The sequence below is a fragment of the Helicoverpa zea genome, chromosome 19 (assembly GCF_022581195.2).
Source record: "Helicoverpa zea isolate HzStark_Cry1AcR chromosome 19, ilHelZeax1.1, whole genome shotgun sequence".
NCBI lineage: Eukaryota > Metazoa > Arthropoda > Insecta > Lepidoptera > Noctuidae > Helicoverpa > Helicoverpa zea.
Genome location: NC_061470.1, coordinates 6,042,427 through 6,069,114, shown reverse-complemented (window position 1 = coordinate 6,069,114; position 26,688 = coordinate 6,042,427). Strand labels below are relative to the sequence as shown.

The following is a 26,688-nucleotide window of genomic DNA, read 5'->3' as shown; positions in this document are numbered from 1 at the left end:
AAATATTTTTACCGGTAAACCGGTAAAACGGTAATTTTTGTATTTTTTTTAAATGTGATATTATATCAATAAGATTGGGTAGTAAAGCTGCAAAAAATAATTAAAAATACAAGGTGTAAGGTGGTAAACATTTTTTGTGACGTGGGCCGTAACAAACAGACATGTCAGTACCATCCGTACGCGATGTCGTCGACAAAATGCAAGAGAAACGGCTGCGATGGTGGACCTGAATACATCGCCAATGTTGTGTACTCAATCTCAATATACCCGGTCAAAGGCGCAGAGGCAGGCCGAAACGGTGGTGGTCGAGTGTCGTAATGAATAACTTGAAAATCTACGAACTCGAAGAGGAAGATGTCCTGGATAGATTGAAGTGGAAGAAGAAGATACGGAAAGCGGACTCCGTCACAAGACGGGATAAACGCTAAGAATTACCGTGAAGTAAAAGCCCTCTTTTATGGTAAATCGTAGGCATTTTATGGACCAGGGTCGCGGTAACTCTTTCGAACAATCCCGCAGCCCCGGCAGGCCTTGGCCCTGCGCGTGGAACAACTCGGGCCGCCGTCACGGGTCTGTTGTCTATGCAGACGGAGGAACGACGAGCCACCCGAACTCGCCGTCCACAGACCGACGCCTGCAGTGGCCGGGAGTCGTCTCTCGACACTCTGCGCCCGTGGTGTCTTCCTGGTCCACTACAGCGGCTGGGATGAGAGGTGCGGACTCGCAGGCGCTCCACCGTCTCCTTATCGAGCATGACTGCTTCGCAGAAGGAGGCGACGGCTTCCCATTCCCTCTCGCTCCGGACCATGACTTGAACCAGGGCCGGACGCGAGAGGTCGCCGCTGCCTATTGGCTCGACGACGACACGGCGGTACCCTTCCCAGGCAGTGCACACCTAGACTGTGTGCTCCACCGTGTCCTCAGTGCTATCCGCATGGTAGTGAAGTAAAAGCACTTGCTCAATAAGGTCATAGAGTAAGTAAAATAAGCATAATCTATATTTTAGCTTATATGAGCTGACAGCTATGAGGAAAATCAGAATAACCGAATGAATAAAATTTGTTTAGATATTATAAATTAAGATGAGAATGAAGATTTGTATCTAACCTATAGTTAAGGAGCCACATAAGTTTACTTTCCTAAAAAACAGCAACTTTAACACTCTTACAATAATGTACCTAATGTATTCAAAATTACATTATGTTCAGGCTACATAATGAAGATTTGACGTTAAATGAACAATTGCTATATATTATCACAAAAACGTAAAAACCGGTAATTTACCGGTTACACATTATTTTTACCGGTAAATTAAAGATCGCGAAAATGGGCGGTTTTACCGGTAAAACCCAAACCGGTAAACCGGTATTGCATGCCCTAATTAGCAATCAATAAAACTTAGCATAATTCGGTGGTTTTGCGGTTATGAGTAACGAAAGCTGAATCACAATAAGAAGGAAAAGCTTTAGTGCAAACATACAAATATCGGGAATGGGCCAAAATATTCTAGAAATACCTATAAAGATTAATTTAATACGAGTACTGTTATATCAGTATTTCTGTTTTGTAAACTAAGCAACAAATAACATGGAACAATTTATCGCTTTTGCGATGACTTTCACTACTCAGCTGTGTCTGATAGTGTTTATAAACTTTCTCAAGAAACATTCTATGATGTGAATACTATGTACAATTTGTTGCTTTGTCGGTAACAATTAATGTATTATTTAACGGATGGAAAAAGAGGTCCTTGGCATATGTACCGATTATATTATACTAGCTGTATCTCGAAGTTTCACCCGTGTCCGTTTGGAATTACTACCCGAATAAAATATAGCGTATGACATTCGCAAATAACGGGTTTTTCGAAGACGTAGATTCAAGATTAATCAATCTACAGGCCCCTACTAGTACAACACCATTTTCTCTAATAAAGATGTTGTCTTCACGAAACTTTATACTCTAAAATGAACTTTAGTAAAACTTTAGCGACTGGAGGGGAGAGATGTGTTCAGACAGAATGTTTATGTCTCAAGCATGATTGATAGATATAAAAACAATATTGATTATGATATCAAGTATTGGGTGCCGATCCGAGACAGGTACAAGACTGGCAAAGTGCTTCAAAGTTATGTACCGGAATCAGACTTGAACTGCATAGAACTAAAAAGAGTTTATATGGAGTTTCTTCCATGTTCTCCATGAGACCCACTCTTTGGAATTGTGCTACTAGCTTGAAGTTTCGAAATAGTTATTATAGCCCTATTAGAAATAAAAAAAATATACTTTGACTTATTTAAATTTACCTACATATAAGCCCTTAGAGCATTTTGGCATAGAATGCAGACCAGTGAGACTAGAAATCTGATATGATGAATGAGAATAACTAAAACCCGATTGAGCGTCGCCTGGTCACACAAATAAGGTTCTGTTGTCTGAAGGTCAAGGATTGTAGTTTGTTCTAAACTTTAGTTCGCGACATTTTAATTTTTTTTTATTTTGAAGAAACATTTTTAAGGTTTTTGTTCAAGGAATTGGATTCTGCTTTGGAGTTTTACATGTTCTGAAGAAAAGTCTAACATTGGATTCGATTATTCATATGACTGTGGTATAACTTCACTTCCTTGGCGCAGATGACAGATTTCATTACCATAAAGGAAGTCGGTCGTTAGTTAATAATATTGGTATTGGAATGTCAAACAAAGAATGCACAATTAAATATTCAGCCACATCTAGTGAGACTGGGTCCTTATTAACATAGTGCAGCGAAAGTTAGCATGTCTAGAAATATTGGACTGCTTAGCAAATCGCATATTTTTAAATATAATACCCATAGAGGTATACCTAAGCAATGTTCTACAATCTAAACGAAATCCCCAATTTAAGCAACAAAAAATACATAAATGCGGTAATACATTAAAGTAGTCTACTGTGATGTAACGACGTAAGGAATAATAATTATGAATTATGACATTGTCATCAAACAGTGTGCCACCGCTCACCCTTGACCTATTCCAAGTACGATGTCTGTTCGTGATCTGCCATTGTTTTAACATAGTAGCTAAATAGGTTGTAGTCGTGCTGAAGATACGACTTATACTGTAGGTAACGTTTTCAGGAAATGCACAATACTGCAGTGTTGGTGGTAACAGCAACAACACCAGATGTCTATACCCAGTGTTATATATGATGATAGAAGCTGATAAGCAGACAAATCTGCAGTAGAGAGAAACGAAAATAGGATTCACCAAACCGAAAGAGTATACCCATTCTATTTATTGAATAAAATCATTCAAAATTTAAAAATTACAGTCAAAATAGTTTTTTTTAGGCACAACATGCATGGCCCTTTACTGATAAATATCTGGAATATTTTAACCAAGGATAGTGCTTTATTATGGTTAAATCAAACTCACATAATTGAAGGGCACACTATGTTTAAAGATGCAATTATCTTACGTAATCCGACTGCCATAAAATTTACATCAATGAGTTACAGTCGCTTCACTGACCTCAGAAACTTATGCTTAGGCTAGCAACCTATAATCAACCTGAGTTCTGCCTAGACTACAGGTTTTTGAACAACAGTAATAATTATGAAGTGTTCCGATGATAGAGGAAATACCAATATAATCATAGAGTGAACACTGGTGGAACTAATTTGGTGAACAAGGCAATTTAAACCTTCATTCATCATTAACAGGTTCAATAAACAATAAATAATATTTACATGAGATTGGGATTGTGTTAATCTGTTTGGTTTATAATGGTATTGATTATGAAGTCAAGTACAATGGAATTACTTGCCTACCACAACATAATGTTGAAATGTGCCTTACAGCCAACATTAGCCACAAAAAAATAAAGAAATGTTGACAGAAACTCAAGAGGCTGATACACTTTCAATGGCTGAGCAACACTTGTGAATGACAGGTCATTAATTATCTACTTTATTATATAGCCTGATAAGCTGACTATTGTTACTTTCCAAACATTTTTGTTAGACGCAGCATAAAACATTTTGTACTACATGAAGACTACATCTAATATTTATCAGTAACACTGTTTTCTTTGGAAAAACTGACTGAAAGAGAAATGAGTATTGTGCTGGTCTAATAAAATTATTCACAAAAAGTTTCACAAGTTTAAAATGCCACCAATAACTCAGTTTTCCCCAATGATAATGTTTTAATTTCAGAACATAAATCAAACATGGCATTTACCAATTTTAGATGCATCAAAAAATATTAACTGATAATGTTTGTGTTCATTTAATATTTTTAGTTACCAATGTTGGAACTATGAAAGTATAACTGCTGGTCTAGTTGTAATAGTGATGATTTAAATTCATTATCATTTTTTCTGAACACAACATGTCACTTAAACATACTTAGTGTGCGAGAGACATTTCAGTGAGCAATTGAGATTTACTTTTAATTTAATGCGTAAAAATATAGGAAATATGAATGAAAGAATGAATGAAGTAAATTCAAGAAATTCTACATAGTTATTGAAAACCAATAAAGTAAACAATATTTAGAAAAGTTTTTACATTAAAATCAGAGTGTGTTATCTTATCAATCATACATGACCACTGCATCATGTAACCTAGTTCTCCGGCATGTCTCCAGAGATAAGCAGCTTTTTATTTTGTGTGCCTCTTACTTGTACCTCAAGTACTTTAGACCCATGTTCTAGAACCTTTCTCAGCAATTTTTTTATCTATACTAATATTATAGAGCTGAAGACTATTTGCTTGTCTAGCTAATCAGTAACTACTGGACTAATTTGAAAAATTATTTTAGTGTTAGACCGCCCATTTATCGATGAAGGCCATAGGCTACTTTTTATCCAATGTGCAGAATAGTTTGCACAGGACAAGCATTCCTCAAAACGGTATTGGACTACAGTTTAATATTGAACTTTTAATATACATATTGACTTGATATTTTTACTTGCTGTCATCTTGTGATAGATTATATGTATGAAAACACAGTGACTCAGCACATTTGCAATGGAATTTTCATAGTGAAAATGCAGTCCAAGGCTAAGTTGATGTCACTAATATTCAATGGAAATTAATAAAAATAAGATTTGTTTGGTTTGATCAAAAAAACCAAACTCTCTTCTTGTCAAACACATCTTATAACTATACATTCAGAAACTACTTGTCTATACTAATATTATAAAGAGGAAAACTTTGTTTGTTTGGTTGTAATGGATAAACTCAAAAACTACTGGACCGATTTTAAATATTCTTTCACCATTAGAAAGCTATATTATCTGCGAGTAACATAGGCTATATCCCGGTGCGGGCAGTAGCTCCCACGGGACGCGGGTGAAACCGCGGGAAAACGGCTAGTTATCAATAAAAGTCAATGTGAAAAGTAGGATATACTACTATTCATAGGATAAAAAGAACACCATGCATGAAAACTCCATCTCATTTGTGTTGCAAATTATCATGTTTTCTTAGAAAGTCAGCATTGCAATGCAAGATATAAAAATAGCTACAATACATGGCAATATCTATTCAACAATACAGATCAATAAATATATACCTCGTTAAGCAAAATAATATTATGATTTTTAAGATTTATTTGATATTGTAATGAGTAGCATATAATTAGTACCAGGTATTTAATGATATGTCATTATGATTATGGAATTATTTACAGAAAAATTAGTGCCATTGCTAATGTTATTGACTGATAAGATCATTCATAACTGCGAGTCATATGAGACTTGTTATAATTTTATTTAACTTTTTTACCTTTACAAATTATCAAAATAAGGTAATGATTTAAGTTGAGTTTGTGCAGTATGTATGTAATACCTTGTAAACATGTAAAATGGCAAAAAATGTACAACAGTTTAGGATTAGGATAAAACACATATTATTGTAAAACAAGCCTTTACTACTTACAAAGTGACATTACAACTATCAATGTTATTTGAAGTTGAAAATCACTAGAAAATACAACTATTATCTCATTAACTCATACTGACCATGCAATTTAAGTTCATTGACAAAAGAAAAATATTGTGAATCATCAGTTTAACTTCCCACAGAAGACAATTGAAAGGGATCTGTTATTGTGATGTATGTTTGCAATATCTAGTTAATACTACTATCTGAAAACAATATTTTCATGACAATTGCATTGACACATCAACTCTTGTTGAAGCTCAGAGCGAGTGATAGAGTAGTGCTCACTACAAATTAGAAAGTTCACAATCGTAATCAAGCAAACTTGTAATGGCAAACACTAAAAATTGGCTACAGTCCCTTGAAATGCGACATGAGATTATGAATATGTTTGAGATGTTACCGCAATGTTTTCACCAATCCAGTCGCTAAAGATGTACCACCCGCATGAACGTTTTACAGTTGATCCGTCACAATCCATACACTATTACTATCATGAAACACAAATTAACAGCAATAAGAGAATTCTAATTAAGAACTTTGGACTTTTGCCAGTAATTATATCCACCATCATACAAACTAGTGAAAGTGATTGAAAATAAAAGCATTTACCTTACTTCCTATTACAGCATGTTATAGAATGGCACTTCTTACACAAACTGCTGTCTCAGTTGTTGGTTGTTTTAACAAAATTTACTATGAAAGTGATAGTTTGCAATGTTGAGCTTACATAGTAAAATGCAGTTCATAATTAGTACGGTTTGCCACTAGCGTACTGGGATCGCCAACAGCTGATCAGACGGCTATATTAATCGTATCGAGTACGGAGCAAAAGTAGGCCAAACATCTAGACTAGAGCGCCGCGACGCGCCGCATCGCACGCGCCGATCTCACACCACACAATCGCAATTTTGTTTACACTGTCAGCGTATCCACGCTTAACAACCTCCCAAAATCTGTCAACGTGACAACAAAATGTTCGCTACTAAGCGAACACTAGCCCCAACAACAAAGACATGTCAGCTCGATGCTCTAAGATAATGGTAAATGGTAGTTACCTCGGCGGCCCTTGGCGGTTTTTACGCTTATTATTCATGTCTCCTTCGCCCGACTGCCCCGGCGGGTAGGCACCTTCTCGTCTGCGCGTAGGGACCGGAATTTTGGCTAATTATCACTTCTTTCTTTTACAACACAGTCCTTTCAACTTTCGCGGATGCACAAAAATGCAGTAGATATTAGGAATTAGCACTTAAAATGCGACGACAGGGATGCATCTATTCCACTAAAGTTGTTTGACATTTGCCAACAAATATAAATTAAAATATATTTGAGTACAAAATCGCAGTTCGATTTATTCTCGGGAACTAATCCCGGAAAATAAACGGGTTGGCAGATTTCTCGTGCCTGCAATCAGCGCAGGAATACAACATGGCGCTGTGACGTATTCATTAGGCAAATTGCAAAATTGTTTATACACACTTGCATGTATCGAAATCACAACAAATAGATCACTAAATGTGTAAGAAAATTTTAGGATAACTTTTTTAATAAATACCACCACACAATAAATAGAAATAACTAATAGGGTCAGCGTTTGACCGACTTCCCACTTTAGAACTTTCAATATGGCGAACAGGTATTTGACTTTTAGTATTGCCAAGAATGATAAATTGGAAAACAAAATTTTATTTACATGCAGTCGGCATTTATAAAACTATAAATAACAATATTTTATCAGTTATCAAAATAATTCATTCTGAAGCGTAGAAAAAACCACAAGGTAATTATATATTTTTTAAGTAAAAATTGTATCGATTGACTAATTTTGAATGGGTTTTTCATTTTAGTAACTTATGCATGGAGAGTTTCCAAAACCATTTAATAACAAGCAAATAATCATAATTGATATTGTTGTAAAGATAAATGTATGATGCTACATAAATAATTAAATAAATCGAATAATATTTCAAAGTTTAGTATTTTGCTATGTAGTCGAGTTAAATGTTGCTGTGTCATTGACTTCTTGAGGAACAGTACTGCAACATTTAAAAACTAGTGGAGCATTCCGCGCGCGCGCGAATTTTCATTCCTATCAATAAAACCGTCGAGTTTATTATTGATCGCCGCGGGACTAGGTCATCAAGATGAGTCTCAAAAACGGGGTAAAAATGTCTCAACGCGAAAAATTTGAGTTAATTAACTCTGAAGTGCGTTCTTTTTACGAATATTGTAAAGAAGCTGGCATGAGCGATGAAGAAATGGATATAATTTGTCGTCCTTTGACTAATGCCGTCAGAAAAGCTACAATCAAGAGATGGACAAGGGTGGTCCTGGTTTTGATTATGGGGATGGCGATTGGATACACTGTCAGCCAGACGGATACTTTCAAATGGCATGCATCTGCAGTGGCCAGGATTGTCCTCATCAAACTGCTGCCTGTTTGGGACTGGACACCACTGTACCACAACAAGTGTATGATTGCGAGACCCGCGGAACCTCCCAATGTAGACGGAGGAGCATCAGCAACGGATTGCATAGCCTGTGAGGCAGTCAGTAAGTATTTTGTAGTTTTAGAACAATTATTTATTCAATAACTATGGTAATTACGCTTGCGTCAACAACGTGATTCTTGCGTTTCCATTTTAGGGACACAGTGTACACGTATGCAGTTTGGTAATTAGGCGAGTTTTCTAAAAGATAAAAATACTGTAACAAGCGTAAATGCCTTCAGAAATTAATAATGAGCGTTCGCTTGTGTTAAAAGATATTTTTCTTTTCCTCAGATGGCTAGGATGATGGCAAAATGATTCTTGAAAAAGTCTTGGATGTGCATTCGTAGCGGCACTAGCAGTATCTAGCGACTTTTCTTTTAGTTTTTAATTACTAACGCACATGTAGTGAGTGATAATTTTAATGCTTTAATTAATATTAAGTTCAGAATGTATTGAAAAAGGTATAATCGTGGTGCTGAGAATTTTACGTAAAAGTTGCCTTTTTGTAATGTTCTTGTGCACAAATACTGTATTTAACAGCTTTAACTAATAAATTGTCTATGATTCTAAAACGGCTATTGTGCACAAAAGCAAATTAATTTCATAGTAGGGTAGTTGTAGCTTGTAGCTCGTCAAAATAATATGGATATCCTTCTAAAATAAATATTAGAATTTAGCCAAAACACCGTTTTTTACTACATTTGTTTTGGTTTATTATATTTTTGTTGGCAAAGTTATTTATTCTAATAATTCCACACCCATAAATATAATGGTAATTTTATTAAATCATACGAAGAATATTAGGCATAACTTCTGCCGAAATCGGCTGATATCTTCTCAAAACGATAACTAATATTAGTATGAAATCTCCAAATATCTTGATTAATTTAAGATTGTACATTGTAACAGATGCGACTACATTTTTGTCACCAACGTCGAATTTAACCAATTTCCATATAAATTAGAATTTTTTGGGGTGCAGGTGTGTCCAAAATTATATTTAAAAAATTTCCTTAAATCCAAATTATTCGATTTCATTAAATCGTGTGATGTTATGGATGTCATATAGGTCCCATTATGTGTAGGTTTTACTTTTAGGTAGGCGTATTTCCCAAAATCTCATTTAGGTATTCCCTCCTAAGAATGATGTTGTGATTTTTCCAGAAAACATTGCGCGCTTGTCTGACACCTCGTACAACGAAGTATTCAACCACCACCTCCTTCGCGGGGCGCCGGTTATCGTCGAGGATGCTCACTACGACTGGTCCTCGCGCGATGAACTCAACCTAACTGGCCTGATCAGCGACGATGACCGACTCCGCGACTCGGTCCCTTGTAGGATCCTTACAAATATTAGAATAGGTCGTCAGCCTATGGACTTAGAAGAGATCGTTTCTAGAATCACAAATACTGACATACCCAGTTGGTTTGTACACTTCCAAAATTGTGACATTCGGGCGGTCAAATCCTTTAGGATCCTCGCTCCTAGACCCTATTTTCTGTCTCCTCATATCCCTCCTTCCCATTTTAACTGGTTATTACTTTCTAAGAACTACGATACACATAGATATAAGTATCTGGAGCTGGACGTTGGGTTGATCATTATGTCTCAGCTAAAAGGCAAGACATTAATACAGTTGAGACCGCGTGCTCCCTGCGAGGATGACTGCTACACCTTGAATTTCGAGCTTTCAGAAGGCGAAACTCTAGTGTTGGCCAATTCCCTGTGGGAGTTCGAATATTTACCTGGCAAGGCTGAAAACGTTGCCATGATCACCGAAACTGATTGGAATGAATCCTAATGTCTTTAGATAATCGTGTGAATTGTCCTTCGTTAGTAGATAAATGAATGTGGGATGTGTACCGATTAGAAACGACCGCTTTCTTCATTATTGCAGAAAAAATATTTACCCATCTGCAATGTTCAATCGATGAGATCGGTACATAACCAAAGTGCGTAATTGTATTTAATATATAGGGTGTTCAATAATTTACATATAATAATGAGTATCTCTACAAAACCAGAAAATAGAAAGTTTACAGAAGTTATAGATATATTGAAGCTGGATTTTTTTCATAGAGTTCACAATACTTAATTCAGAAAACATTTGGTGTCATATTTTGGAATGTCACTCATTGCAACAGAGTTTTTCGGTACGGCTTTCTGGCCGTACCAAGTAACGAAGAATTACGTATAAAAAATGAAGCTTTCTACGGGCGAATTAGCTACAAAATGGATTTATTTACCTCCACCTATTATATTGAGTTTAATTTGTATGCGATGAGATGGATCTTTAAAATGGCTGTTACAAAGGGAAGTGACCACATATCAAAAATCGTTTACATTTCAAGTTCACTTCAATAGCCATTAAGTTAAACTTAAATGTACTGAGACGGACTTATTGCTATCGGCAAAGCACCCAGAGGTTCACAGAAAAGTTACCATACTAATCTGGCTACTGTTTACTACCAGCCAAACAACATAATTTATTTTAGTCTTGTTTTCCATTCAATTTGTGTTCCATGATGTACCTACTTATTTCCCTACAAATGCTGCTGCAAAAGTCGGTTTTCAGTACATAGACGTATAATTAGATTTAAATTATAATTGAGCAACACACAATGTATTTTCTGCACAATGATGATATCGTAATATAGTTAGTATAAGTAATGTTTTGATCGGATTCAGACTCTGATTAAGTACCTCAAGTATTAATACTAATACATTATTATAATTGAAGCAAACCTATTGTTTTATTTAAGTAAAAAATATCTTCGATGACTTCCTCTTTGAACTCATCAATAATTGTGTAGGATACCTAAATATACATTATACGCATGCCTTGCTTCTGTTAGATTTTTTAAAGAGGCAGGCCAGGGCAGGAGCTGAAAAATGTTGAAAAATAATAAATCGAAATGATTACCAAAAAAGAAAATATGTAATAAAAAAAAATCAAAAGACACTTTTTCAATAAAATTATTTATTCACAGTATTAAATAATTAATAAAATAAACTAATTAATACTGATTGTTCAGTCCTGCTTCGTCTTGTGGATAGGCTTGCCTCGAAACCATAGCAGCAAATTCTTCAGAGACAACACCACTGGGAACATAATCGGCAGGAACAATGGAATGTAGATAGCGTACCTGAAAATACAATAAAATAAATAAATAACGATATTAAGAGCCAGGTGTATCACACTAAAAATATAGGTAGACCCCAGGCCAGCAACAGCGGTCGGTACGTGGATGGGTGACCATCTTGTCATTCATGACGAGTCCCTCCTTGTTTCCTCATTGGTGGATCCTAACTGTCATTTGAATATCGTTGGCAGTCGTTACCGTCAGGAACTAGAAAATCTGACACCATGTTTAGTAATATCAAGAGGTACCTATTGGTGAATGAGTTGAGGAAGTCAGACTGAAAGTCGCTCCATGTAAAACACCGGTACTGGGCTGTATCCTTCTAAGGCCTTTTGTGTACCAGGGCCGCGGTAACTCTTTCGAACAGTCCCGCAGCCCCGGCAGGCCTTGGCTCTGCTGCGCCCCGCTGGGGTCTGAAGCTGACCTCAAAAATAGTTTTATTTAAAAACAATAAACAGTAATATCAGTAAACTCACTTCTGATCATCCGGGAAGTACAGTAAAGCTAGTAGACTGGGCTCCATAAACGCGGTTTCTGCGGCTAGGAAGGCGCTTTGAGACTCCTTGTAGGCGTCCACTAGGAGTCCCTTCTGCATCAGCTCGCTGGCGAACTCAATGCTCTCTACTGCTGAATTGATGGAAGCGCCTACTTCATCGTTGATGACGATGTTTGAAATTTCACCTGGAAATAGACGAAGGAGTTAGTAAATTTGTACACAGGGTGGTCCAACCAGAGAATCTGTTCCAATTTTATATCAACGAATGATATAAGTATCGTTAACTCAAAGGGGAAAAAATACTCAGACGTACTTTACCTCTTTCTACTACATCAATTATAATCAAGGTTACCAAAGATCCTTCACAATACAGATTACTTTTTTATACATCGACGCGAAAGCTAATTTAAAATTAAGTCCAGTATAATTTACCCAGCAATTGCGCTAAAGACTGCAGCGTTCTCTCAGCCGAGGTGAGCTGCTCCAGGGTCCTGATGCGAAGCAGGTTGTCGATCTCCCAGCGGCGAGGAGTCACCGAACGCAGCGGCTCCAGGTGACCACCCTCTATGTGCTCCTGGAACGAAGTGACAAGATTATTTAATTCGTTTTAATAAGAATATAGCGAAAGAATATTCAGTCTCCTTATAACAGACTTGAAAAATGCTTAGTGGAAGTTCAGTATAGGAGTCGCTTCGGATTGAAATTAAAAATAGGGAGTCAGTCCGAAAAACTGTTCGAACCAGCACCACAACGCCAGGGATGGATAGATTTGACAAATGTTGTAACACAAAAAAAAACTTGGGAAAATATAGTTAATTAATCAATAGTAACTTCCTCAGCTGCGATATGAAGGTGCCCATGACGACCCTCACGTTAGGTCTCCACGTCGGGCTGGCGTCGCGGCAGTCGGCGGCGCCCGGCCCGCCCAGCACCACGCCGCCCCACTTCGAAGACATGACCCCTTGAGCCACTGCACTTGGTCTACTATACTCACCGCATCTGTAATCCCCAGCAGTTTCCTGAGCTGCGATATGAAGGTGCCCATGACGACCCTCACGTTAGGCCTCCACGTCGGGCTGGCGTCGCGGCAGTCGGCGGCGCCCGGCCCGCCAAGCACCACGCCGCCCCACTTCGAAGACATGACCCCTTGAGCCACTTCACTTGGTCTATAAAACTCACCGCATCAGTAATCCCCAGCAGTTTCCTCAACTGCGATATGAAGGTGCCCATGACGACCCTCACGTTAGGCCTCCACGTCGGGCTGGCGTCACGGCAGTCGGCGGCGCCCGGCCCGCCCAGCACCACGCCGCCCCACTTCGGAGACATGAAGGCTTGCACGTGGGAGTGGACTTTCTGATCTGTTGAGGACATAATTGGAAATGGTAAATTGGTAGGTATTGGCACTTTTTTGTCAAAAGGCAAATTGGGTGGGGAACGGAGGTCTTTTCACGGTCTGTGCCGAAATATTTACAGTACCACAACCAGAACTGGGGGGGGGGAGGCAATATTTACGACTGTCTTATAGACTGTCTGTCATTATTTGGATTCAGCTAAAGTACAGTTTGTCCCAAGATAAAGTTGGCTTGCCTTGAAGAAGTATATGAGCTTCTCTTCTTCTACAATAAGACAGTAAAATACACATTCTAAGTATATCTTAGACACCAATGGCTGATAAAAAGGTGAAGGAAAACATCTTGAGGAAACCTGGACTATTAAACCCGCATTGAGCAAGCGTGGTGATTAATGCTCAATCCTTCTCCATGTGAGGGAGGCCTGTGCCCAGCGGTGGCACGATAAAGACAGTAACATATGACAACTGACCGGCACTATCGTATATGACGAGCGGCGCGGTGTGGCAGGGCACGGCATACAGCGCCAGGTTAACGGTGGCTAACTCGGACACGTGCGTGGCAGTTCGTTCTTCCAGCTTGGTCAGCAGTAGGTGCAGTCGGTCCTGACGTACGGCGAAGTGGCGACCCCATTCGCTTGTGTCTTTTACCTGGAATTGACCAGTGCCAGTAATGGTAAGTGAGAAATGGGCGAGGCTCTGGCTGCCGACTGGTGGAAATATATAACCATCACACAGTACTAAGTGGGATATTAAATGCCTTGTTCGGAGATGGATAATAGCATATCTGAAGTCAAAAATATCACACAATATGGTGAGCATGGGCAAATCCCCCCGCTCTGTCCAGCGGTGGACGTTTGCAGGTTATGACAAGGTAACAAGGATAACATTTCCGTAGATCAAGTTCCATCATATTTAAAGACAAATGCCTTCAGAGTGAGAATTGAAAGATAAGAATACCTGCTTGGCTTGGAAGTCAAAGTCCAGTAGATGCAGCCACTGAGACTTGAGAGTGAAGTTGTGCAGTACGCTCAACTCATCCACGAATGAACCGATGTAATCTGGGGATTTAAAGCTCGGGTTAAAATTTAAACTGACGTCATTGAAACAGGAATTAAATATGTATGTATTATAGAGCAATTTCACAGATTATTACATAGTTTCTTGAAAATATAGAAAATTATGTTGTAACTACACGGTTCATTATTTATGTGAGCAGGTACAGTATTCTGAAGTTAGATATTTAATTATTGCTGTTTTGTAATCGGTATACGAACTTATCGCATACCGATTTGACGTGTTTCATTACAATCACTGTTATTAACCAACCAATGTGCATAACCACATCTTTACATAACCATATACCAAAAGAACCTACCTTCAACCGCCTCCCCAGCATCAAGCTCGACCTTCAAGGCATCAGGTCGAGGATGCACCACGGACAGCACAATATGGTACCCTCCACCGGGCGGGAACCTGGTCTGACGGGCCACGTCAGCTGTCTCAGACTTAGCACCCTCAAGCACTGATGTCTGGTAGACTACGCGTTTCAGGGCTTGTACTACGGTTCGGGAGGCTGTAATGGTGAACTCGAGCATAAGTTATCATTTTTGGTTGCCGTGGCCAGGAGCAGAAGATTTTTCGGGTACGATAGACAGTCGCTCTGTATCCATGCTCCGGTGAGACTGGAATTGGTTGGGAAAATGCTTGACAGATGATGATAATTTTTGACAACATTGGTGACCGGCCCGCAGCTGCTATTGTGGGAAAACGTTTGGCGCGCAATAAAAACGTCTGGACACATACAATAATATTAATTTGGTGAGAAACTGAGTTATTAAAATCTAACAAATGTTCTAGAACGCAATATGTCAATCAAAAAAGCGCAGACGTCCTCTAAAAACTATATGTTGTTGTTACATCTGCGTATGCGCAACATATACATATGCAGCGGCGTTGCCACTCGCTCTTGCCACGAATATTTAAAATCATACTAATTAGTTTCCTTAATTGAGTTTTCGGTTCTTTTTTTTGGGACCAGCTTTTTGGAACCGGGCAACTATTGTGAAGCTTTATAAGAGCCTGTAAAAGCCTATATGTAAAAAAAAACATATGAATTTGCATTTTCATGTTAGTTGCAAAAACTTAACACTTTGAAGTTATGAAGACTTCGCAAACTGACTACGACAACTGCTTATAGAGTAAATGACGTATTTCATCGTACCCGTCTTCAACTACATACCTTTAGCATCTCTAAAGAACATGATCCTCTCTCCAGCGAGCCAGGTGTCCTGGAAAAGCGGCTTCCTCTGCACCACAAAGAAGCTGTTATGCTGGTCCAGGTCGAAGACTGCTGCCACCTCTTCCACGGCTTCGTGCTCATCAGCCACCGAGTTCAGGGTTGAGTGCAGTTGCTGTGATATCACTTGCTTTGATATCTTCAGTTTGATGACATCTGAAAAGAAAGACCATCATTTGTTAATGATTATTTTTTTATGTGTTCCAAAGGTTCACCAAACCAAGGAGTGATTGTCATGAACTGGACTTCCTTGAAAAGTTGCCTATATTTTTTCGACGATCAGATATTCGATCAGTCCGAAATACTTTTGGGCAAAGGTTATCTCATTCAACAAATGCACTGGTATAAATATTTACTGATATATGGACAGTTTGTGTCTCTGTTAGTGCAAATTCCAGGAACTTCTGGACCAATTTGAAAAATTCTGGATTTAACTATCGGAATGTGCGGAGTAAATCCCAAGGGAAGGGGCGAGGGTGAAAGATCTGATGGAAGCTGGTAAAAATATAATCTTACTTCTGACCATTTTCTTCACGGTTCTTCAAACCATACAGACAGAATTGTGTTGTTTGTTGGGGAGTTCGTTCCACCACTTCTTCTTCCCAGCGTTTTGAAAAGTGTTAATTTTCAGCCTAAGACTTTATATCTTTTTTTATCTAAATTCCCTCAAATCTCACCTGAATCCTTGAACTCATTCTCAATTAGGCCGACGATCTCGGCCGCCGTGGCTTCATCGTTGGCCAACACCGTCACTTCAGTAGTTATGGAGTGCAAGAGGGTATCGAAAGAACTGATCTTGTCGTATGGCAGTGATACCCTGGAACGAAAATACATATATTATATTAACCAGTTCGACCAACTTCACCGTAATCCCGATAGAACCACTTCTGGAAACCGGGTAAAAAGTAGCCTCCGTCAGGCTCTAAAAGGTTGTGGTTTTGGTGTGAAAACGCGACAGATTGATATGTACTTTCGCATTAAATACATTTTATTTCAATCTTAGTACCCAGACAAGATGACGCCACCTTACTCCATCCTTCACACTATCTATTTGGTAAATAAACATAGCTAATTGTATTTGATTGAGTCTTGACGTAGATTTGAAATTGAATCTGTGCTTTCAAGAAAATCACTTAGATTAAAATGTTATCTCGTTTTTTCAGTGCTTATTCGACAAAGTTTACAGAAAAAAGCCGTAAATCGAAAGACATCGAAGGTCGATGCCATAAAATAAGTGCATAAAAACTTATCAAAATGTAAATAAATACGTACAAATATTCAGTGGTATCGAGAGGTTATCGGGGGTCATAGAGCAATTGCTGCGATAACGTAAGGAATCACTAAGTCGTAAAATTTCGGTTGTATCAATAACCCAGTATCTGTCCTAGGTGAAGCCCTGGCAGGGTCAATTAAATGTCATATTTATTAGCACGACACACGCTTCTGCTAATCTATTTAATCTGGTCATTAGACTTACATGGCCTTACTACAAAAACTTTAAACCCTGTTTTACACTTGTCTAATAAAATTTTGGCTGCAAAATGAACCATATGTCAACGTCATAATTTGACATTTTTTTAGACAAGGCATAAACTGACGTTTAAAAGTTTTTGTGGTAAGACGGACATAGTTTATTTATTAATATAGCCTCACTTATCTAATTGACGACTAAGTTGTAGGAATATGCGGTAATACCTAATGCTTACACGTGGGACATTACTTGGAGATACGCTTGAGAAGTCAGCGTATTTATTGATTTACACGGGTTACATTTATGCAACAACCTATTGAAGCTTTAAATAGTTACATGTCGTACTAAAATGATATGAACTCTATTTATTCTTTGAGTGCGTTTATATGAAACAAACAAAGGACCTAGAATTGGATCTAGAATTCTTTTAAATATTTGAGAACGCAGAGTGGACGACGAAGGAATGCTTTACACCCCGTTTATTTAAAAGATTTTAGAGAACTGGGAAAAAAATGAGAATTCCCTTCCGTCTGAAGTATTGTGCACCGTTTGTTCGTCTATCACCTACTAGTTTTTAGGTGATCTGCATGTTTCAAAAACTTGCTAAAAAGAGCAATTACCCAAATCTGTGCACATTTAGGAAGCCGATGTCGTTTCCAACTTCGAATGCCTTGTGTTCATTTCTCCAAAAATTACTTACCTAGTGAATGCAGGCACACATGGCAATGCTTTGATACTGAATATTTTTCAGGTTTTAAACCTACCTGTAGACTTCCGTGGTCTTCCACCAGAGCGGCAGGCCGATGATGATGAGGACGCCCACGAAGGAGGCGCTCGCCCACATCCTGTTCGACTCTGTAAACAAACATCATAATTACTGTCATAGGAGATAAGAACTGTGTTTATTTTGCTCTATTTGCTAGCACAGCATGGGAATAACTCCACTATCAGACATGTAGAAAATATTATGCACTACGCATGTAGTATAACACACTTCATTAAATTTGATCAGTAAAAATATATCCAGTTAACAGTGTTGGATGAAAACTTCTGGCCACAGGACGTGGTGTTCCGTCACTTCCACGGACAAGTACCACTGGAATGCAGTGTGATATAGTGCAATAGTGAGCTATACCACTACTCACATAGATTCAAGTTTATACACGTAGGTATTTATAACAAATTAATAATTATGTTTATATATGTCAGTCTTAAAGGTAGGTATATGCAATCTATGGCCCAATGTAGCCTGATAATAAAGGTATTTTCATTTGATTTGATAACAAATTTTAATTGATGTTTACAAATGTTAAGACAAATCTTCGACCTGTACCTTTGGAGATGAGGAAGCGTGTTATTTTAAGGGTTCCTAAACATTTGGTAGGCGCTTGCATTGTTGCGATGCCAAGACAATGGCATCCGCCTAACAATGACTTATGAAATACAACACGAACGCACATGCCTACTAAGGAAATAATCTAGAATATTCCGGTTTCAATCTTTGGCAAATGCTTCGCAAAATACCAAAGAGCCTTTAGGATCTAAGATGCCCAGGCATCATTTAGCATGTACACAAAAGGATGTGACCCAGGCTCGGAACTTTCATGTCAATGTGTTTAGGAATTTCACCACGAACTTCTTATTCTTGATCTTTTCACATCGGGCCGGAGCTATGTCTTTCGCTTGCATTCCTCCCTGTTCACACGTCATGCCTACTGACACTCACTCCCTTCTTATTCATTTTTTGTTCTATATGTAATTATGTATGTTTGTTTATTTATCCTTGAACGTGATGCAAGACGAGATGAGTAAGGTGAAATGAAATCATGAACCATTTAGCATACACAAAACGAAACCTGCTGTGCACAGTTTACCCATATCTGGATATTAGTCTTTTTACAAGATCTGTCATCTGATCATCAAACATGTGGATCTGGTCATTTTGTCTCCATGGCAAGGATACAGTTCAAAAGACTTTAGATATACAAAGTTAATTGGCGCGAAGTGTACTTTGGTCTCAAGATCCTAGACACGTGTAGCAATAAAAATATTCCATAAAATTGTGTTATCGATCTTTTAGGTCAGATTATATTTAGAAATTGATGTTTTACACCTAATAAGACGATAATTTTCGAACAGCCTTGGCACGCTAGGTTTTTAGTCTCGCTTGTCATAGGGATATGAAAAATGGCAGTATTTATCTTCAAGCCTTTTGGTTACCTACTACTGAAGAATGGCTTGCTAACTGGTTCTCATGATTTAGCATAATATTTTAAACTTATTACTTCATGCGATGGATATGCAAGCGAATTAGTTATTAAAAATATCTAATTTTGGTAATGATTATATGATTATCAGGTAAAATAGGTATCAAACGCATAATAATAAAAATTTACCTCTATATAATAATGTTAGTTTTGTTCAAATATCTGTGGCAAGGAAAACATGTGTATTCTTGCAAAGATTTTGTTTAATTTAAATGTGTTATAGAATTATCCAGTAGCAGAGATAATTCTGCATTCTCCTATAACGGGAATAATATTTCACCATCAGCGATCAAGGTGAAACGCACTCACAATAAAAATCAAAATACTACGACGCAAATAGTGACGCGTGCGCATCTATTAAAAGTTGGTGTTGAATTGCCCTCAATTAGCACTCATTCCCCTGTTTAACACCTGACCTCGGTTATTGATACCGTCACCATTGTTCTGACGTCAAAGACCAGGAAACCTGACCCTGGAATGATGTACAGCATACGGGATGATAGACCAGGTTATACTGGACTTATTGATGTGCCACGCCCACAAATTGAAATGAAATAAAATATCTTTGAGCGCTGAATATTTGTAAAAACTTTTGCTATATGGGTTGGTTCTTTGCTTTGGTTTAGAATTACGATTGATATACTGAGATGTATTAATTATTGCAAATTGTGCAATATTCACTGATAGAATTAGCAATACATATAGTAGATCCCTCTAAATTCTAAAACTTAATGTCACGACACATTTGATGCACAAGAAAAAAAAATGCGTTCCTATGCATGCTCATAAATATTCGAATTTTTAAGAGAGGTACACTTAATTCATTTAACAAAAGAGATGATGTAATTTGCTGAACATTCAACATTTCAGGACCCGCAAAAAGACTACGTGCAATTAAACACGAGAACCAGAGTTTGACTCAAAATTCCACGACAATTGGATCATTAATTAATATAAACATTTAATTGCATTTACAGGAATAACACAAGTCAATTGACATTGCTCATTTTGAGTTAGATACCTACATAAAATGTTGTACTTTTCAAATCAAATCAAATCAAATCAAATCAGTTTATTTGCTCTAAACATGGGTGATAATACAATGTTACACAGTATTTATGATGTTAAAATAAGCAGTATAGTCCAACATGTTTTACCTATAAAGGTGTACAAATTAAAAAATTTCATTAAAGTCAAATTAAAATTTAGTCCCAAATAATAATAATAAGTAATCAATGTCATGTTAAGAATAATTATACAGTACAGATTGTTATAACAAATTTAAAATGAGTCATTCAAATAGTCCTTTACATTATAATAACATTTGTTCACTAAAATATTCTTTAATCTTTTTTTAAACAACATTATATTCAACGTTTTTAGTTCTGTTGGTAATTTATTATATATGTTGGGACCCATGCAAAAAATACTCTTTCTCATGAGCTCTGTCTTTGATCCATGAATTCTTAATCTAGTGTTATCTCGCCGGTTCCTGACTACTGTATCAGATAATCGTGGGAATAATTGAGGATTTTTTTTAACAAATAGTGCGATTTCCAGAATATATATCGACGGAAGCGTTAGGATTCTGTGTTGCACGAAATATGGTTTGCAGCTATCTGTTGTACAAATTCGAAACATAGATCGTATGCATCTTTTCTGTGCTTTGAAAACTTGCTGAAAATCAGGTGAGTTAGCCCAAAATATGATTCCATATCTCAACAATGATGCAGCTATTCCATGATATGCCATAATGATAGAATCAGTATTGAGAACATGAGCTAGTTTATACAGTGCATACGCGGAACTGCTTATTCTTTTGGTCAAGTTGTTAATATGTGGTTTCCAGTTAAGTTTTTCGTCAATTGTTAAGCCTAGAAATTTAACGTCATGAGTTTGAGTTACTAATGTACTTTCATGAAATATATTAAAGTCAGATAAAATAGTAGGTCTTTGCGAAAAATGAATGATATTAGTCTTATTTAAATTAATTCTTAAATTATTAGTGTGAAGCCATTTAATAATCGAATTAAGTGATTCAGTTACGTCATTTTTATATGATTTTTTATCCTTACATGCTATGGCAACTGTGCTATCGTCTGCAAAGAGAGACATTGGGTGAATTGTCGCTTTTGGGAAGTCATTTATATAAATAATAAATAACAATGGACCAAGAACACTTCCTTGGGGCACTCCAAAACTAGGCATACGCTCATCTGATTTAAAGATTTCTTCTCTCTTTGTGTTTATATTTATTCTTGAAATGACTGTAATTTGTTTGCGATTGGTTAAATATGATTTTAAAAGGTCTAAAACGTTGCCCCTAATTCCGTAAGTTTCAAGCTTGTCAAGTAAAATACCATGGTCAACATAATCAAATGCTTGTGTTAGGTCACAGAAAATTGCACAAATCGGGTTAGTTTTGTCAACGTTTTGCATAATATTTTTCAAAAAGTCATGTATGGCTAAGTTAATGCTCTTTTTTTGCCTAAACCCTTTTTGTTCAAGACTAAGAAGATTAGATTTCTCGAAAAATCTATTAATTTCCGTATAAATAAATTTTTCAAATATCTTCCCAATAATAGGCAACAAATTTATTGGGCGATAAAATTCCATTAATTCTCGGTTTTCTTTTTTAAATAAAGGCTTTACTAATGCAATTTTTAAATCATTAGGAAAAGTGCCCGCGGAAATGCACAGGTTAAGAATGTGACTCAGATGGTGGCAGATATCGTCATTCACATATTTGATTACTTTTGTCACGATTTCGTCATATCCCGCACTATTGCTATTTTTTAACTCTTTTATTATTTTATGTATATCACTAGGTATGCTAGGGTTCATAAAGAGTGAAACAGTATTTTTATTTATTAGGGACGTAACATTTGTGCTGCTGTTATTGGAAGGAATAATTTTGTCAATAAAATAATTATTAAATGCATTTGCTATTTGCTTAGGATTAGTGATTGTTGTATTTCCCAATTTTATTTTGTCGATGGTATTATTTGGTATATTAAATCTAGATTTATTTATTATTTGCCAAGCTGTTTTGATTTTGTTCTGAGATGTTTTTATTTTGTAGTTATTTTGTGCTCTTTGTGTCAATCTTATTATTTTGCGGAATAACTTTGAATATTTTATGTAGCTTACCTTATTAGTATTTGTCGGGTTTTTCCTAAGAGTTTCTAACAACTCTCTTTTTTTCTTGCTACATGTTTTAATACCCCGTGATACCCATTTAGTTTTCCGAATCACCTTTATCGTACTAAGACGGTAAGGAAAGCATAAGTCATACAACAATTTGAAGTCTCCCATGAAGGCTTTATATGCACAGTTAGGGTCATTAGTTTTGTATATATCCGAAAACGAGAGGCTAGCTATATAGGATTTAAATTTTCTCATGTTTTCTGTACTGAAATCTCTACGTTTTGATCGCCAAATATCAATAACACATTTAGTTTTAATAGGGCATTTTAAAATTTGCGCTGTATGGTCCGATAAAGCAAATTCTAGCACTTCCGTCTTGCAGGTTTGTCGAAAATTGTGAGCAAAATTATCAATGCATGTTTGAGACTTTAATCTTGTCGGTTCCTTCAGTGCTAATTGGAAATTAAAGTTTAGCAGCAAATATTCTAAGTTTCTAGTTACATTATTAGTTTTTAACAAGTCGATATTGAAATCTCCCGCTAAAACTATATTAGTTAAGTTTAATTTACACAACAATGTCAATAATTTCTCTAATTTACAGAAAAATGTATTTAAATTATCAGGTTTTGGAACTCTATAGATACATACAATGACCATTTTATAATTAACAAGATTTACGGCGCAACATTCAAATATACCTGATACAGATAGCTTGTTTATTTCTGGTAAATTTTTCCAATGCAGTCCATTCTTTACTAATATACAGGCTCCGCCTCGCCTGCTTTCAAGCCTGCTAAAGTTGGTGGCCAGTTGAAAGTTAGGTATATTCAAATTGTTTTCTTGGCCTTTCATCATAAAGTGCTCTGTGATGCATAATATATCTATGCTAGAATTTCTGTTCGAAAGTTCATCTAAGCATATGGTTAATTCATCTGTTTTATTTATAAGACCAGCTATATTCTGATGCATTATATATAAATACTTATTTACGAAAAAGCTGGGTTATAGTTTCATTAAGTTTTTGTCCTTGTGTGTCCATACGATTGAATAATTCCATGTCAATTAATATATTTTGCATGATTTGGTCGTAAATAATTCTTATTCCATACTTGTTTATTTTTCCCGTTATGTAGGAAAACATCTCAAGTGTAAGGTCACGATTACTGTCAAAAATATATACGTTATCTTGATTTTCTAGTGCTAAGTATAGATAATTGGAAAACATCTCCACTTTGTAGTTATATATTTGTGCTCCTGTTATATAAGTTGGGATACAGACAACAATATTCGTGAAATTGATTTTTTGGAGTGTCTTCTTCAGTTCATTTATAGTGTCTATATAATTTTCCTCTCGTATGTCATTTTCGCCTATGAAAAGTATGCAGTAGTCATATATAGTATAATTTTGTAATTGCTTTTCTATATTACAAAGAAGCATTTTTATCGTACTATTAGGTATTATGTAGTGGTAGTATTGACAATAGTCAGAAAAAACGTCTTCTATTAACGGTAGTGTCCCTTTCGTTATGTTGCTGCTTAATATACATATTTTATTCTTATAATTACACTTTTTTGCGATAGTTGGCTGTTCAATATTTTGAGATATAGACTTATCGATGTGATCCACTGAGTTGCTGCTAAATGGTTTTTTGTTATATTTTGTAGCGCTGTCAATCTTTAAATTGCTATCAGTTTGTGTTTCTTTGGTTTTGCAATTTATCTGAGATTTCTTTTTCGGTGTATTTGCTTTGGATTTTATTGGACTGTTTGTAGCTACTTGTTTATATAAATTATTTTTCTTAATTAAATCTTCATTTGAAAGTTTGAGTTGATTATTCTCCAATGTTAATATTTCTATTTCTCTATGAGCACTGTTTAACTGTGCTTCATATTTCTTTATTTCGTCTTTCAACCTCCTTACTTCGTCGTTGTCCTCATCGTCAGATATGTCTGGCATGCTATTAGTAGTACATTCCAGAGTTTGTGAGATGATGTCACCACTGTCATCGACAACAGGATCCGATTGTGTTCGAACGTGAGTACGCCGAAACGTTATATTATCTAAGAAATTCATTATTTCTTGGTAAATAAATAGAGTAGTTCAAAAACTCTTTTTAACGTTGTCGTATATGGGATTCGAACTCGAGCACTTTACGCTCAGTCGTAACCCAAAGCCACTCGACTACGCTGACCGTTGTACTAGTTGACGTATTTGCGGATCATATAAAATGGGCAGCTTTAGTTCCAACAGTCTTCAATAGATGGCTCTTAAAACAGTAGAACACAGAGTAAAGTTTAATATATTCTTCGCAAGATGTCTCTTTTTTAAATTTGTATTTATTTCAATTTGCAACACCAATTGTAAAGAAAATGTCAACACTGTTCAATTAGTTGTCATTGATATTTCAAATTTTCTTCAAAGTTAATGTAAACAAACGGTTCAATATCCGTTGTTTTTTTAGATAATTATCACTGTTGTACCTTAATCATTTGATTTATGAGGTCGATGTTGTAGCCTGTTACCACTATTCACTAATAAGCGATAGACTCACTGGTTTTGTATGGTTTTGTATGGTTTATTTACATTTTTAGTCCAACTGATGTTAATTCAGGGTAATATTTTTGTTCATCACATAACCCTAAGTTTTTAACAAGAACATATTTATTCTGGTGGTAGGAAGCAACATAAATGTAAAATATTATATTATTTCTGACAAAAGAGTGTAAAATACACATTTCCTGGGCATGTACAACAAGATTTTTTTTTGCTCTAAAGTGAAAAGTAAAAGATTTACCTACATTTTCCAAACAAGACATAAGCTACAATTCATAACCACGAGCCGTCAATCACCAAGACAGATAAGTTGCACTGAAATTGCATAATAAATCGAAACAATGCAACTTACGACATTAATGCTTGCTACATACATAAAACATGGTACAAGTACTAGTAGACACGCTACAAACAGGTCATTGCGATCTAGTATTCTAGATCACTCGTGTGACCTAAATATAAGTAGGGTTAGCTCTATCTGTAACATAGCAATACTAATTAGCATTAAGACATATGGCAACACATAAGGACAATATTGTATGAATCCTATACCTACTAATATAATAAAGAGAGTAAAAATTTTTTGTTTGCCCCCAAAGGCTCCGAAGCTACCGAACAGATTCGCAAAATTCTTTCACTGTTAGAAAGCTAGACTCTTCCCGAGTAACATAGGCTATATTTTGTCCAGGTGCGGGCAGCGATTACCACGGGACGTGGGTGAAACTGCGGGAAAACGGCTAGTGTTGTGTATGATTTGTCATCCGTTATATCAGTGACTTGGGTAATTTTAGGATGCAAGGTCATAATATAATAGCATTAGCAGAAAGGAAGTCTACGTGTCTGGTAGCACGACATTAATATGAATCTTTTACCTGAAACGGGTAAATGCACAACATCCTAAATCCACATTGCGATCAATCAAGTTTTATGTTTTGGCAGCTGACGCATTATTTTAGTCACGTACAAGACAATATCCCAAATTATTCATGTAATCATATTGTCATGTCATCAAGTTTGTCAGAAATGATGTTTTCATAAAAGTATGCCTTTTGCATAACGATTTACTGTTTCTGCCAATGGTCTTGGCAGAATGGCTAAGCCATTGTAAAATATTTGCTCACATACTTAAGGAAAAGGTATTTAGTCTTTGATGCCTCGACCCAGACTGAGCAAGATTAGCTTAGAACATAAAGTAAATAAGTTTTATAGTCTTTGGCTTAGTACTTAAAGTTCAAACATGAAAATCACGCGGTTGCTAAAAGTGCGATGACCTCTGAATTTTGCGCATTATTTGGCTCTTAATTAAGATGGGATTGTTAATTTACACCTGTCTGTTCCGTAGTTATTATGTCATGTATGTTTTGGGATACATTAAAAAAGAACTAAAGCAATAGTAACCGCACTAATAAAGTTAGGACAAAACAAAGAGGAAGATTTTCATGAGGATCTGCGAATATATTTTACAAGAGCTAATTTCATGACCAAATATCCGTCAAATACTTATTAACATGGCTATATTAAGTACTAGCCGTTTTCCCGCG

At 36.5% G+C, this 26,688-nt stretch overlaps 3 protein-coding genes across 4 annotated transcripts in view; 1 reads left to right on the top strand and 2 right to left on the bottom strand.

Moving 5' to 3' along the window:
* The window catches only part of LOC124639504 (ataxin-2-like protein), a 43,113-nt gene extending 35,553 nt beyond the window's left edge, over positions 1-7,560 (bottom strand). Inside the window, exon 1 of the mRNA XM_047176904.1 lies at positions 6,988-7,560. Within this exon, the coding sequence (XP_047032860.1) occupies positions 6,988-7,025 (38 nt within the window). The 5' untranslated portion in view covers positions 7,026-7,560. The remainder of the gene's footprint in view (positions 1-6,987) is intronic.
* A 444-nt stretch (positions 7,561-8,004) lies between these two features.
* Positions 8,005-11,166, top strand: LOC124639531. Its single transcript, XM_047176947.1, has 2 exons — positions 8,005-8,482; positions 9,586-11,166. Exons 1-2 carry the CDS (start codon positions 8,074-8,076, stop codon positions 10,221-10,223), a joined length of 1,047 nt encoding a protein of 348 aa, XP_047032903.1. The 5' UTR covers positions 8,005-8,073; the 3' UTR covers positions 10,224-11,166.
* A 219-nt stretch (positions 11,167-11,385) lies between these two features.
* LOC124639520 (GPI transamidase component PIG-S) overlaps positions 11,386-26,688 on the bottom strand; it is a 43,326-nt gene continuing 28,023 nt past the window's right edge. For both annotated transcript variants that reach the window (XM_047176933.1, XM_047176934.1), the window contains exons 2-11: positions 17,944-18,034; positions 16,386-16,525; positions 15,652-15,864; positions 14,788-14,985; positions 14,370-14,470; positions 13,883-14,060; positions 13,241-13,419; positions 12,494-12,635; positions 12,042-12,246; positions 11,386-11,568 (exon numbers count right to left, since the gene is read on the bottom strand). In XM_047176933.1, coding sequence (XP_047032889.1) covers positions 11,454-11,568; positions 12,042-12,246; positions 12,494-12,635; positions 13,241-13,419; positions 13,883-14,060; positions 14,370-14,470; positions 14,788-14,985; positions 15,652-15,864; positions 16,386-16,525; positions 17,944-18,034 — 1,562 coding nt within the window. In that variant the 3' untranslated portion in view covers positions 11,386-11,453. The remainder of the gene's footprint in view (positions 11,569-12,041; positions 12,247-12,493; positions 12,636-13,240; positions 13,420-13,882; positions 14,061-14,369; positions 14,471-14,787; positions 14,986-15,651; positions 15,865-16,385; positions 16,526-17,943; positions 18,035-26,688) is intronic.

What these genes read in the sequence shown, in the direction of transcription:
- LOC124639531 (XM_047176947.1), top strand. Translation starts at nt 8,074, where the DNA reads ATGAGTCTCAAAAACGGGGTAAAAATGTCTCAACGCGAAAAATTTGAG. An exon ending in CATAGCCTGTGAGGCAGTCA is followed by an intron (nt 8,483 to 9,585) that starts GTAAGTATTTTG and finishes TGATTTTTCCAG; the next exon opens with AAAACATTGCGCGCTTGTCT.